At 47.6% G+C, this 14,882-nt stretch overlaps 1 protein-coding gene across 2 annotated transcripts; it reads left to right on the top strand.

The window, feature by feature from the left end:
* The first annotated feature begins 8,428 nt into the window (after nt 1–8,428).
* On the top strand, nt 8,429–14,195 carry LOC138396688 (retinol dehydrogenase 7-like). Of its 2 annotated transcripts, XM_069490325.1 has the most exons (5): nt 8,429–8,628; nt 9,358–9,739; nt 11,580–11,838; nt 13,162–13,325; nt 13,887–14,195. In XM_069490325.1, exons 2-5 carry the CDS (start codon nt 9,427–9,429, stop codon nt 14,105–14,107), a joined length of 957 nt encoding a protein of 318 aa, XP_069346426.1. In that variant the 5' UTR covers nt 8,429–8,628; nt 9,358–9,426; the 3' UTR covers nt 14,108–14,195. The 2 variants fall into 2 exon arrangements, with proteins under 2 accessions (XP_069346426.1, XP_069346425.1); XM_069490324.1 differs by lacking the exon at nt 8,429–8,628 and having other exon boundaries at nt 8,667–9,739.
* The last annotated feature ends 687 nt before the right edge of the window (nt 14,196–14,882 follow it).

Raw genomic sequence — 14,882 nt, 5'->3', positions numbered from 1 at the left:
CGAGAGCTATCAGGCAAGAGAGCAGAATCAAGGGAGTCCAAATAGGGAAGGAAGAGATCAAACTCTCACTTTTTGCTGATGATATGATGTTATATCTGGAAAACCCCCAGGATTCAACCATGAGACTTCTGGAATTGATTAACGAATATAGCAAAGTCTCAGGCTACAAAATTAATATACACAAATCAGAGGCATTTATATATGCCAATAACAGTCAATCGGAAAACCAAATTAAAGACTCAATACCCTTCAAAATAGCAACAAAGAAAATAAAATATCTAGGTATATATCTAACTAAAGAGGTAAAGGACCTCTATAAGGAAAACTATGAAACACTGAGAAAGGAAATAGCAGAATTTGCAAATAGATGGAAAAATATACCATGCTCGTGGATCGGAAGAATCAACATTGTTAAAATGTCTATACTACCCAAAGTGATCTACAGATTCAATGCAATCCCTATTAAATTACCAACATCATTCTTTACAGACATAGAGAAAATAATTATACACTTTGTATGGAATCAAAGAAGACCCCATATAGCAAAAGCAATTTTAAGCAACAAAAACAAAATGGGAGGTATTAATTTGCCAGACCTCAAACTATACTACAAGGCCGTGGTTCTTAAAACAGCCTGGTATTGGCACAAGTTCAGGGACACAGACCAGTGGAACACAACAGAAAATCCAAATATAGAACCATCCTCATATAGTCACCTAATTTTTGACAAAGCGGGAAAGAATATACTCTGGGGACAAGAATCCCTATTCAATAAATGGTGCTGGGAGAATTGGTTAGCCACTTGTAGAAGACTGAAACAGGACCCACAGCTTTCACCTCTCACAAAAATCAAATCACGATGGATAACAGACTTAAACCTTAGGCGTGATACAATCAGAATTCTAGAAGAAAATATAGGAAAGACTCTTACAGACATTGGCCTAGGCAAAGAATTTATGAAGAAGACCCCCAAGGCAATCACAGCAGCAACAAAAATAAATGAATGGGACATGATTAAATTAAAAAGCTTCTGCACAGCCAAAGAAACAGTCCAGAGAATAAACAGACCACCTACAGAATGGGAAAAAATTTTTGCATACTACACATCAGATAAAGGACTGATAACGAGAATCTATTTAGAACTCAGGAAAATCAGCAAGAAAAAATCAAGCAACCCTAAAAAGTGGGCAAATGACATGAATAGAAACTTCTCGAAAGAAGATATAAGAATGGCTAACAAACATATGAAAAAATGCTCAACATCCCTAATCATCAGAGAAATGCAAATCAAAACCACAATGAGATATCACTTAACTCCAATGAGAATGGTCTTTATCAAAAAAACCCAAAACAACACATGTTGGCGTGGGTGTGGAGAGACAGGAACACTAATACACTGCTGGTGGGACTGCAAACTAGTGCAACCCCTGTGGAAAGCATTATGGAGGTATCTTAAACAGATTCAAGTAGACCTGCCATTTGACCCAGCAATCCCATTACTGGGCATATACCCAAAGGAAAAAAGGTCATTCTTTAACAAAGACACATGTACCCGAATGTTTATAGCAGCACAATTCACAATAGCAAAGATGTGGAAACAACCCAAATGCCCATCAATACATGATTGGATTAGTAAGCTGTGGTATATGTATACCATGGAATATTACTCAGCTATAAGGAATGATGAAGATACGACATCTCTATGGTTCTCCTGGAGAGAGTTGGAACCCATTATATTAAGTGAAGTATCCCAAGAATGGAAAAACAAGCATCACATGTACTCACCAGAAAATTGGTTTCCTGATCATCACCTAAATACAAATCTGGGAACGACACCAATTGGACATCAGACTGAGGTGGGGGGTGGGGGAGGGGATGGGGGTATGCCTACACAATGAGTGCATTGTGCACCGTTTGGGGAGTGGTAACACTTGAAGGTGCTGACTCGGGAAGGGGGGGGTGGGGAAGGGAGGGATATATACCTACATGATGGGTGCAATGCGCACGACCTGGGGAACAGACACGCCTGGAGCTCTGACTTGGGGGGAAAGGCGGTACAGGAGCAACGTATGTAACCTGCAATTCTGTATCCCCCATAACAAGATGAAATAAAAAATAAATAAATAAATGTTAAGGACTTCATGTCAAGCTTTATTAAAAATGTATTTCTTATGTTTATAAAAAAAAAAAGAAAACAAGAGAAAAGAGGAAAAGAAGTCCTTGCCTTGCAGCTTGAATCATTACAGAAACAAAGACAGGCCTCTGAGAATGACTCAAAGTCCTCTCCTGGCTCTGGTGAACCACAGGGCTTTTCAGTTTGCCTTCAAAAACTTGCAGATATTGCATAAAAGCTGGGGCATTGGAAAAACTGCTGTCCTGTACTTAAAAGGGAGAAACTCTCCCTATAAACCCAGCACTCTCAGTAGGCTCCTTTTTCCCTCCCTGTGGGACAGCACCCCATTGACTGATGGGGTCGGCCCATCCTCAGTAGCACCCCTGAGCCCACCACAAAGCTTTCAGTAGATTGGGAACTGGATTTTACAATTGACACTGGTGTGACTTTTTCTACTCTTTGCTTAGAGGAAGTATCTCTACCTCTTACTTCTGGTTCTATTCAAGCTGTTGGAGTCTCTGTGCAACTTTTTTTTTATAGTGGAAGGATTCCTGAGTGAACAGCAGGGTGCCAGCTTCAGGCCTCTGCCCTGTCTCCAGGGCAGAGTCACATCTCCAGAGATAAAGCCTGTCTCCAAGAAAGGCAGGGGAGCCAACTCTTGGACTCTGACATCCTCTAGCCGCTTCTGTTATCAGCCTGCTGTTTAGAAGAGAAGAACAAATGTAACAGTTTCCAGTGCTCTGCTAATTTGGCTCCAGCCATAAACCTTTACATCCACTAAATAAAAAACCCCGAATACCTAGTTCTCTCTACCAACATTCTCTACCTCCTTCACTTCTGTGGTGGCCCTTTTTCCACCCAGGAAAAAGTAAATAAACTTCTTCTTTCTATCCTAATCTTTTCCTGGAGAAATCTTTCTCAAAACCCTGGTGCCCTTGTTCGCACCCTTACAGAAGGTGTTTTTATTTCTCTGCCTTCAGACCAAACTTCAAGCTTTCTGCTCTGTCTCATGGAAACTCATCTTGATTTAAATTCCTCTAAAGAGGATGCAATTTTGAAAGGTATCTCAGCTAGTCTCTGGGCTTTCCATGGAAATGAGGTGGACTGCTACTGAGTGCAAATCAGTACACGCTACATAGAAGAGGAACAAACCTTTCCCATCCGTAGGTAGCACAGTAGCCCCTGTCATGAGATGCAGAGCAAGGAATCAAACTTATAATAGCCTCTCTTTTACAGCAAGATGTACTTACTTTCATCACCTCACCCTGTAACACCCCAATCTTACTAATAAAAACACAAGGAAAATTTGATGCAGATGGAAGTCAAATGTACCAATTTGTGCAGGATCTAAGAGCCATAAACTCCCTGGTAATTCCCTGCTACCCTCTGCTCCTATCCAGCTACTGTCCTTACCTGGATTCCTGGAGATGCAGCCTGGTTCACAGCCCACGACTCCTGCTCAGCTTTCTTTTCAATTCCTTTGCACCCAGCCTCACAGTTCTCTTTGCATTTACATGCAGAGGAGGACAATTAACATGGGCTCCCTGACTCAGGGATATTGTGCGTCCCCCTCAATATCCTCTCAAATCCTTAAAGCCAACGTGGATTCTGTGGCCTTCACCCAAGGCTCCACCGTTGTGCAGTATGATGGCCTTCTGCTTTGTAATCAAACTGTGTTACAGCAAGTGTTACAGCGAGCGGTCCCCAGGACAAACCGAGTGGCACACAGGGAGTCAGAGAATCAAGGTTTATTCGCCGGCGGGCTCAGAGGGGTCTCGCCACCAAATTCTGAGAGTCATCTACCCAATTTTTCCCACTTTTATTAAGTTGAGGTGATCCGAGGGGTGGGGTCTCAGGTGACTAATGCCTGCCAGGTAATAGGTTAGTTGATGTGTCAGGCAATAGGTTAGTATTATGTTGATGCACCAGGTAATAGGGTAGTTGATGCACCAGGTAATAGGTTTAGTGTTATGCTGATGCGCCAGGTAATAGATTAGTTGATGGGCCAGGTGTTAGGTTAGTATTATGCTGATGCGGGTCTTCCCTGAGGGGTGGGGCTCTCAGGTGGCTGCTGTGCCAAGTAATAGATGGGGGTTTTCCTTATCAACTGAACAGGGTGCCCTTACTGACCCTCGAGTTCTCCTAAGGCTCTGGCTGACGAGGCCATAAAGCCTCCAGATCTAAACCTCAACTGGTGCACACACCTGTTACTACTTAGGACCTGAAATATCTCAGGGCACTCAAAAACTCACCCCAAATTGACCTGAGTCAATTTTATCCATCCCTCTCCCTAAAAGGAAAAAGCAGCTACATCAATTTGTAGGGACAACTGGCTATTGCCAGCAGTGGAGTCCTAATTTTGCTGCTCTTGCTAAACCACTCCATGCCCTCCTCCCAGATACCAATCCAGAGCCCATTCTCTGACATTAACTTCCTCTGAAGCCATAAAGGTAGCACTGTCCACACCCCTGCTCTTGGCTAACCTCATTTTCACAAACCATTTCACCTATATTGTGGTGAGAATAATGGGCATGCTGTAGGTATTCTAGGGCAACCCTTTGTCTCTCAGATACGCCCTGTGGCATATTTCTTGTGCCAATTCCTCCTGTGGCAGCAGGTATGCCCCCAGGCCTGTGTGTAGTAGCAGCACGTGCCGCCCTAGTGGATTAAGCCAGCACTCACACAGTGGGCTCCCCCGTTTCTCTCTCTGTTCTGCCTGTTGTATCTGCTCCCTACAAGTTCCTAAGATGCAGCACCTCTGCACACAGAGAGGCGTCCTATTAACAAATCCATCTGTCATCTTGCATCATTGTAACACTTTAAATCCTGCTATGTGGCTGGGCGCGGTGGCTCATGCCTGTAATCCTAGCACTCTGCGAGGCTGAGGCAGGCGGATCCTTTGAGCTCAGGAGTTTGAGACCAGCCTGAGCAAGAGCAAGACTCCGTCTCTACTAAAAATAGAAAGAAATTATATGGACAACTAAAAATATATATAGAAAAAATTAGCCGGGCATGGTGGCGCATGCCTGTAGTCCCAGCTACTCGGCAGGCTGAGGCAGGAGGATCGCTTGAGCCCAGGAGTTTGAGGTTGCTGTGAGCGAGGCTGATGCCATGGCACTCTAGCCCAGGCAACAGAGTGAGACTCTGTCTCAACAACAACAAAATAAATAAATAAATAAATAAATCCTGCTACGCTCCTACCCTTCCCTGAGGTTAGAGACCCTCATTCAGTTCCACAAGATTGCCTAGCAACTGCTGGAGCAATGGTTGCAAAGCTACAAGATGACCCCTCACATACTCCTTTAGACAATGCAGACTTACTGCTATTTTGTGAGGGCCCTTGTAAACGCAATTTTAAGGGAAACACAATAATCGGCTATGGCATAGTTTCCCCACCAAAAAACACTGAGGCATCCTCCTTTGCCCACTATAAAGTGTGTCAAGCTCATGAACTTATAGCTCTTGTCAGAGCTTGCACACTCGCAAAGGAAAAACCCTGGCGTTATTTACACCGACTTCAGATACGCTTTCGGAGCCTGTCGTGCTGTCGGCATAATCCGGACGTCCCGTGGATTCCTGCCACTGCTGGTGCTCCTGTTACTAATGGACATGTGAGGGCTGCCTTAAGACAGGCTATTCACCCTGCCACCAACATTGCTGTTGCTCACTGTCCAGCCCACTCCAAGGGACTGACACTCCCTGTCTAGGGAATGTTAGGTCAGGCAGGGCTGCTAAGGACACAGCCCCAAACAGACCCCTTATCCTTCTCCTGCCCAACTTATAAACTTGCCTTTATCCCTGACCGAAATTATTGGCCATCAGGCAAATGTCCCCAAATGTGAAAAAGATAATGGATACAAAAGGGTGCTGAGCAATCACCAGACGGATTATACATGCTCCAAATGGACTTCCTGTGGCCCCTTTTTCTCCTACCCTGCGCACTTATGTCCCCCAGATGGGGGGTACGTGGGGGATGTGCAAATGGGGGATACGTGGGGGAATAAAAGGTAAGTGGTTTTGACCCAGGATCCACAAAATTTCTGACCAAATTATTTCCCAGTGCATTATTTGTAAATCTGACCAAATCTCTGGAGGAAACCAAGAGTCCTCAGGATGTCCTCCAAGGCCCATGTGGCCCCTGCAGCTCCCCAGATAGACACACCCACAGACTTACCTCCAGCGCTAGGCTCTCCTCACTGTTCGGTTACTGTCTGCATGTTCAGTCGAGGGACTGATGCTATCTGACTAGACGTGCTGATGCCACAGCACTGGGAAAGAAATTGACAGCTGACACTGTTCCTCCCTTTGGCGGCACTTTATGGATGGAGCCAGGCCAAGGAACTCAGTTTACAGCAGAGATAAACCACTTGCTTGCAAAAACTCTGGGATGCTCGCTAAAATTTCATACCCCATCCCATCCCCAGTCCTCAGGACAAGTGCAATGTAAAAACCTCGACGATAAATGGAGTTTGGAAAATTCTGTCAAAAAACTAGATTCAAATGGCCAGAAGCATTACCTCTGGCCCTTATAAAACTTCAGAATACTCCAGATAGAAGCCATGGATTAACCACTCTTAAAATAATGTTCTGCTGCCCTATGCCTGCTGGCACCTCTAAACCTTCCATTCCTGAGTTGAGTGAACACTATGGGGATTGATGCTGTGACTAGCTACATCTAGGCACTAAGTAATATGCTTGGAGCATATCATCTACAGGCTAAAAGGGCATGGCCTCTGCCCACTGACAAGTCATGCCATTCTTTTCTACCAGGAGACTGTAGGCATGTCAAGATGTTTAGAAGAAAGCATGCCCTGTCACCTCGCTGGGAAGGCCCATATGAAATACTACTGACCACATACACTGCCATCGAAATGAAGGAAAAATCCTCCTGGCCCCTCACAAGGCACACCAAGCTGGATCCTGGTCAGAACTCCCAAGACAATTTGAAAACCACCCATCAAGGAGACCCTAAAGTAAAGCTTTCCAGGGCCAATCCCCAGCCCCCAGAAGCAGATAATATTTCATTGAGATGGACAGATTTTCCCAAGACCACCAGTCAAGAAATTCTACTTCCACCTATTTTCTCCCCATTTTAAGTCTCCTTACTCCTCTTCCTTAGGAAAAAAAACAAACAACAACAGCAACATCTTGTTTTCATTGACAAAACCTTTCTGCATCTGTGGCTAGAGTACTGGAAAGCTGACAGGGGACTGTCGTAGTCTATCCTACTCTCCCTCTAGTCCTCCACTATGGACTTTTTTCCAAACTGTGTCTTGCTCATACTAACTTTTACAATTTTTCTGACAAGTCCAGCACTGACAAGGCACCCTTTTGTACTAGTCTTCCAAACCCTGGCTATGGTAACTGATCAATCTGATGGTTGGTTATGTCAATATCTAGATTATTTAAAATATCTAGATTGTTGCTCTTGCCAGAGCGAGTGTCTGGTGGAAAAAGTCTGGAGCACAGATGAATGCCAAGAGACAACAGCGTCATGAGACTTCTCATTTTTGCCTCCAAATCAACTTTTAATATTTAAAACTTCTAGTTAAATTTCAGACTGGGGAAATGAAGGGGTGAAGGACGTGCCATCCTACTATATGTCAGATTGGTGTATTGATTATTTGAGTTAAAAACATGGGGAAAACTAGTGTCAGAGCGGGTAAGCTGATCTGTCTCTTCCTGCATCCAGCAAGGGAAAAAGATTCCTCTGGCAGGGGGACCCTCTCTACACCAGGGTAAGAAAATGACCCTTATCACCAGAGACTTGAAATTAGAGGGACGATAGACCTGACGGAATAAACATACTTACAGTAATCCTCGTCTGCCACCTGTTTCACAGCCCCCTACATATCTCCCAGTGACTCCTCTAAAAAATTTACTGCTCCTCGCAACACTGTCTTCGTCCTGTCATTTCTTCTCAGATATATTAGTCTTTGTCTAAAACTTACAAAAACATATTTGCTTAGCCGATTCTTTGGACTTTACTCTCTTGTGAAACTGCCCATGTGCATGTAAAACTAATAAAGTTTATATCTGCCTGGTGACAATTGGCTTTTAGTTCCAACTAAAGAGCCAGATAAAAGCAAAGGGGGTTGGGGTGACCTCTCGCTCCACTGTCTTGTGCAGGGGTCGCAGTGGAAGCACTGGGAGGGGGTGGGGGCTCCAGAGGATTTCACATTCTGTCCGAGGGTCCAGTTGAGTCAGTGTCCCTCCCTGTGACTGCTTCCTTGGGACCTCTTGGAATTGCTGCCGACACTGAAGTGGACTGGGAAGCTCCTGCCACCCAGCTAAGGGTGGCACACTGTAAGGATGAGCAAGGGAGAGCAGTAGGTGTGAGGATTGGGAAATGTGTCTGTGCACGGCCACTGAGAATTCATGGTTGAAGGAAATGGAAGTCCCTGACAATATTCGGGATGGGTGACCTGGGAGGGGAGGCCCCAGAGCAGGAGGGCAGAGGGCAGTGTACCCAGCACCCAGGGCGTGCAGGAAAAGGCACCCACAAGAGGTGAACGGTAAGCACTGTGACATCTGCTTTGTTTGGGTCCTTCCTCTGCTCCCTCCCCGTGACTCCGGGAGTTTCTTTCTTCCAGGTTCCGAGCCCCATTTCATTTCTCTCTGCTTTCTTGCTGCTGAGTTGTGACTACCCTTTGGCATCTCATACTCTTTCTTTCCAGAGACCTACTCTAGCAGGAGTGGACCTATACCTGCCTACTCTTTTTGCCTTCTCCTTCCAATCCTAGAGAGACTGGCAGTGACTTAGTTTCCTGAGTGATTCTGGATGCTGACCAGCTGTGAAAACCCAGGATCAGAGAATTTCGAACTACCGTGTCTTGAATCCAGGTGTATCTTCCCAGTTCACCTGGGTCTTCTCTGTGCAGGCCAGGAGTGTTACTGTACGAGATAGGCACAGACAGTTCTGACCCTCCAAGGTAGCTGGAGTGGTCTGTGTGCCATGGTGTGCATGTGTGTGCTCTGGTATGGACACTTGTGTGGACACTTATGTGTGGACCTGTGTGGACACCTGTGTGGGCACAGCAGGGCAGAGTGACATCGGTGGACTAGGGAGGCATTGCTGAGCAGTAATTTGTTCTTACGGGGCAGGACTTGAGGTCTTTCAAGGGTCCGCATCACTTCTCGCAACAGCAGTGCCAAGAGCAGGGAGGTGGGGAGAGGAAAGTGAAGGCTCCATGCCAGAGTGCCTGGAGCCTTCCCTGCCAACTGCCACCCTCTGTGTCCTTTAGTCCTCCTGTCTGAACACTGGCCATAGTCTCCTTGTACCCAAGTCTGTGTGTGTCTGTCTCCCCATCGACATGTGGCTGTACCTGGCGGCCCTCGTGGGCCTGTACTACCTTGTGCGCTGGTACCGGGAGAGGCAGGTGGTGAGCCACCTCCGAGACAAGTACGTCTTCATCACGGGCTGCGGCTCTGGCTTTGGGAACCTGCTGGCCAGACAGCTGGACATGCGTGGCTTGAGGGTGCTGGCTGCCTGTAGGACAGAGAAGGCGGCCGAGCAGCTGAGGGCCCAGTCATCAGACAGGCTAGAGACGGTGACTCTAGACATCGCCAAGACAGAGAACATCACTGCAGCCACCCAGTGGGTGAAGGAACGCGTGGGAGACAGAGGTACCCCCAGATTCCTCTTTGTGTCTCTTTCCTCTCTCTCTGGGAAGGGGGAACCTTTTGTCTGCTAACCTGGAAGATTCCCAAGATATTTGGATTTTGAAGGACTGTGAGCTTTGCATTTGCTGGAGCAGAAATCCTAGAGTGATTGTGCCTAAGCCACAGGTTGAGAGGAGCACCAGCTATGTTTAGGGTCGACTCTCTGGAGGAAGGTTGGGCCCCTGAGCTAGACCTTGAGCTGGGCATGCGACAGTGGGGGCCTGGGCCAGGCTGGATCCAGGCTCATGATCTCAGCATTTCTTACTGCTTCCTTCACACTTGTCCCCCCGAGGGCTCTGAGATTATGTGTCCTCACTTGACTCATGAGGATGGAGGCTTAGAGTGCTGAAGGGACTTCCTATCAAATATTCAGTGATAACTCCTGTTCTTTCTGCTACATTACACTGCCTGTTCTTTTTGTGAGAAGGGGGATCATGGATTTCTTTCTTCTGATTAGAAATTTAAAACATGCTCATTGAGGAAAACATAGAAGAGGATAAAGGTAAAACAATATTCACCGTAATCACACCCCCCAGAGTTAATTTCTGTCTACCTCATGTATTCTGGGATCAGCTTCATACCTTCAAATCCTTCCAAAATATGATATTCAACCTCTGCATATTAATGCTGAGAGAATATAATTTATTAAAGCAGTCGTATATTGTTGGATGCTGAACTTAGTTTCCCACTTTTCCTGACATAAATACCATCCCAGCAAAGATTCTGTAATAAGGTTTGTTCACATGCTTAGCAATCTTATTCAAGTAGACTAAAATAATTGTATCAAGGAATACTCATTACTTGGAGGCCATGAATGGTTTGTGTGGGGGGAGGACTAATATTGCAAGGCCTTATTCTCCTTCCAACATTCTTACCTTCAAACTCTGTCTAACTGCACCCCAGGCCTGGCCCACCGAAAACCCTGCCCCTGGAGACCTGGGGCCTCTAGGTGGGGAACTCAGACTGTTTCAAATCCTTCATCTTGTGGTTTTGTTCCTGTATATCTCGCAGACAGTCTTCCAGAGAGCTCAGTGGGCTGGGGACCCGTGAGGTTATGCCAAGGGTGGACTTTGGGGAGGGCAGAAGGAGAGTTTGGCACTGCCTGGGGCTAACGGTGCCATCTGGACACTGGTGTGGCCTGAGGCCTCCTCCCCAGTCTGCCCTGTGTATCCACTCCATGGTGAGCTTTGGAATTCCCAGGTGGAGAGTGAACTTTGCTTCCTGAGCAAACATTGCCTCAAAATTGGTGCATGTTGCATCACAGCCTATCCCCAGATGTCCAAATGTGCCTGTTCTTCACGCTTCCTGAGTCTTAAGTGTTCAGCGTGTCTCTCCCAACCAGGGTCACAAAACAATTATTCATGGTTCAATTTGTCTTTCCCTTTCATTCTTGCTCTTCTCTGGCTTTCCCTTGATTATTTTTGTTTGTTTGTTTTACTCCCTTCCTCTTTTACTGTCTCTGTCTCTGTCCCCTCATGACATAATTTATGAGCACTCACTCTATTTTCTCAAACTCTGTCCATGCACTTAAGAAAGTTGGGTTTGTTGCATGCTGGTGTCCAGGCACTGGGAGCAGAGATGACAAGGACCATCCCTAACTTCCAATAGCTTGAAGAATATGCAAACGCTGACACCCTTAAGTCACCACATCCTGATTTCATCCCCAACTCTTTTCCCCATTCCAAGCAGAACATTTTTCTTGACTCCATAAATAAACTCAACTGGAAGGTGAACTTGAACTCTCGCTGTATCCACACCACACACACAATACAGTGTTGGTCTCTGAATTTCCCACTGTCCCCAGGACTCTGGGGCCTGGTGAATAACGCTGGCATCTCCGGTCCTTCGGGCTGCAATGAGTGGCTGACCAAACAAGACTTTGTGACCACACTGAACGTGAACCTGCTGGGGACGATCGAGGTGACTCTGAGCCTGCTGCCCTTAGTGAGGAAGGCGAGGGGCCGCGTGGTCAACATCTCCAGTATCGCGGGTAGATTGTCTGCTGTGGGTGGCGGCTACAGCATCTCCAAGTACGGCGTAGAGGCCTTCTCGGACTCCCTCAGGTATTGCACTGGGATAGGGCCCTGCCTGAGTCCTCCCGTTCCTGGTCTTCTGTGGGAGCATTTTACAGGGGTTTGACTTCATGACAGATTTAGAGGCCCTTCTTCGAGATCCATCTCTCAGGCTTTTTGGCCCTTCTCCCGTTCTGGATTCAGCCAGCCTTTGATTGTGAATGTACAACAGGGGCTCGAGGCCGACAAAATTATGTAACCTCTTTCTGAGCCTTCTGAGGAGGGCCCACGAACAGGGCGTGTCTGAAGCAGATTGGAAGTGGGAGAGTTGGCTGCTGGGCCCATGTCCACAGCCACTGAGATACTCGGGTGCAGGGAGCCCTTGAGGGGTCGGTGCGGCCTCTGACTCAGCACAACACACAGCAGCGGGCACTAGTGTGAGTGCAGAATAACGCAGCCTAGGACAGCAAGGTTTGCTCCTTGACTTGAAAACCCCAATAGCTGAGAGGGAGAACAACAGGAGACAGAAAAACATTGTTTCCAACCCTTATAGGGACTGTGATTAAGTAAGCCATGGTGGCCATGGCAGCACCCAGATTTGGGGAGGGTCCTGGCTGTGAGGTCTGAGACGAGAACTGAAGACCTAGACCTGGCACCCTGCTAACGAGGGGTCAACAGGACTCCTGATGAGACAACAGGGTCATCCTGGGCCGAGGGTGGGCGTCAGCTGACTGCCTATGCTGTGGGGACTTCTTGGGCCAAAGTAAAAGGCCAGGACAGGTGTTTGCGCTGGACAGGGGGTCAGCAGTGGGCCGTGGAGTCCTGTCGGTTCTGGACATGTGCTGTACTTCATGCTATTGACAGTGGATTCCACGGCCTGGATGTACTCAGGGTGGGTATTTGGTTTAATGGGCATCTAGATGCCCACTGGCTGAAGGGAGCAGAATGGCTATTCGTGTGGGGAACCGCGACTGTAGGCAGACACAGCCGCAGCAGCCAGGGAGAGATGGCCAGGGAGTTTACTGGAGCAGCAGAGGGAGGAAGGGGACAGAGGAGCATAGAGGGTGAAACGGGCGCATCCTGGTGATGCCCTGGATGTGAGGGGCATGGGGGAGCTAGCCCAGCAGTGGTGCCTTGCAGCTGATTCCAAGGGATTCGGAGCTGGTGAGCTCTGTGTGTAAAACATGTCATCGCTACACACAGTCAATGCCATGGTCATAATTTTTGTTGGCCTTCTGCTGCACTTCCCAACATGCCATGCTTTCTGGCTTATTCTACCACCACCCTGTGTTGGATTTTCATTGAGTTTACATGTCTTTTGTGTTCGCCTGCAAGACCTCTCAACTCCTTGCCCTCTGCTTGTCTGTCTCCCAGGAGGGAGCTCGCCCACTTTGGGGTGAAGGTGGCTGTAATTGAACCTGGTTCCTTCAAGACGAACATGACCAACACTGAGAGAGTTTTGCGGCAGATTCGGGAGGTGTGGGACCAGGCCGGATCCGAGATCAAGGAGATCTATGGCCGGAAGTTTCTGGAATCCTGTGAGTAAACTGTGGACAGTGAGACAACTAAACATTGAGCCATGATTAATGTCTCCAACACCATGAGGGTCTGTCCTCCTGCTGGGTACTGGGGAGAGGGAAGTTCAGCCTCATCACAAAGTGGGGACGTTCATCCCTATTCCCAATGTGCTGTGTGGTCAACGGGTCACTTAGAGAAGGAAACCAGGCTCACTACAATTGTAGACACTGTCCCGTCATTATTTTGAAGAGGAAACTAAAGACAGGGAGGGAGGATGCCATGGACCCATAGCCAGCTGGGTTTGGAGTGGACTGGTTTTCCTTCACTTTGGCTCTGTTAGTAGAGACTTTCAACTTATGGAGTCCAGATATTCCCAGGAAGAGAGGCAGAGGTGGCTTAGTGTGGACCAGTTTTTCCTGGGATAAGGATGGACCACAGCCGTGGGCAACTTACATTGATTAGATTTGGGGCACATCACTGTGGGGCCCAGGAATTCTTCGAACCATTCCTTCTAACTTAGAGCTGTGAAAGGGAGAGGGGGTTGTGCTGCTCCATTAAGGCTGTTTTCTCATCCTGAACAGACCTCAAACTTATATCTGAACACGTTTTGCCAGCGGCCGAGGAGAATCTGTCAGAGGTGACGGACTGCATGGAGCATGCGCTGACCGCCTGCCACCCCCGCACCCGCTACTCGGCTGGCTGGGACGCCAAGCTCTTCTACCTCCCCATGAGCTACATGCCCACCTTCCTGGCAGACGCCATACTCACCAGGATCCTCCCAAGGCCGGCCAAGGCCCTGTGAAGCCAAGACTGTGGCACTTGTTTGGTGGGGTTGGATGCTCTGTGACAGATCATATGTTCTGGGGAGAGAAATAGAGTGCACAGAGGCAGTTCTGGTGTCATCAAGTCACCTGTCCTATATGCTCCCTCCCCTCCTGGCCATGATTCTCCTGGGATTTCATTCAAGACTCCAGAGATGTTAGTAGCAAAGTGCCAAGTTATACAGCTGAGGAACAAGAATCCAATAGTGCTCCTGGTTGTATTGTTGCCCTGGGTGGCCACTCAAAGCTCTAAGACTCTTGGGACAACGGTGGGGGGACAATTGGGGAGTGTGTGAGCAGGTCGAGGGAGGTTTAGCCCACACCTTGTCTGCCTGCTGCCCACCTCCTCAGGGTGTGCTTTTTCCTGGTCACGGAAATCGCTTGATGGTGGTCAGGGACGTCTCCTACCTTTGAAGATACCCGTGTACATGGGTGGGCATGGGGAGAAAAGCCATCAACCTGGCTTGTACTCGTCAGGTGTCAACTTAGTGGGCATTGACGGGAAGGTGTTCTCAATAGGGGTCTTTCCAGAGGGCACATAGCCAATGTTTTATGTGAGTTGAACCCTTGAAGTTCCTGTGATTGTTTTGCCCCAGAAACACTTGATAAGTTCAGCCATGCTCAGGGATTCTGATCTCTAAATCCCTGTCTGAGTCTGGGTTTCCTCATCTGCCTCAGCACCCACAGTTCACTCCTCAGAAAGCTCAGTCTCTGACAGTCTCTAGGACTCCAGGGAAAAGCAAACAGAGGGGCCAA

The sequence above is a fragment of the Eulemur rufifrons genome, chromosome 16, assembly GCF_041146395.1.
Source record: "Eulemur rufifrons isolate Redbay chromosome 16, OSU_ERuf_1, whole genome shotgun sequence".
Classification (NCBI taxonomy): domain Eukaryota; kingdom Metazoa; phylum Chordata; class Mammalia; order Primates; family Lemuridae; genus Eulemur; species Eulemur rufifrons.
This window is presented reverse-complemented; position numbering and strand designations above follow the sequence as displayed.

What these genes read in the sequence shown, in the direction of transcription:
- LOC138396688 (XM_069490325.1), top strand. Translation starts at nt 9,427, where the DNA reads ATGTGGCTGTACCTGGCGGCCCTCGTGGGCCTGTACTACCTTGTGCGC. An exon ending in GGAACGCGTGGGAGACAGAG is followed by an intron (nt 9,740 to 11,579) that starts GTACCCCCAGAT and finishes CACTGTCCCCAG; the next exon opens with GACTCTGGGGCCTGGTGAAT. An exon ending in CCGGAAGTTTCTGGAATCCT is followed by an intron (nt 13,326 to 13,886) that starts GTGAGTAAACTG and finishes CATCCTGAACAG; the next exon opens with ACCTCAAACTTATATCTGAA.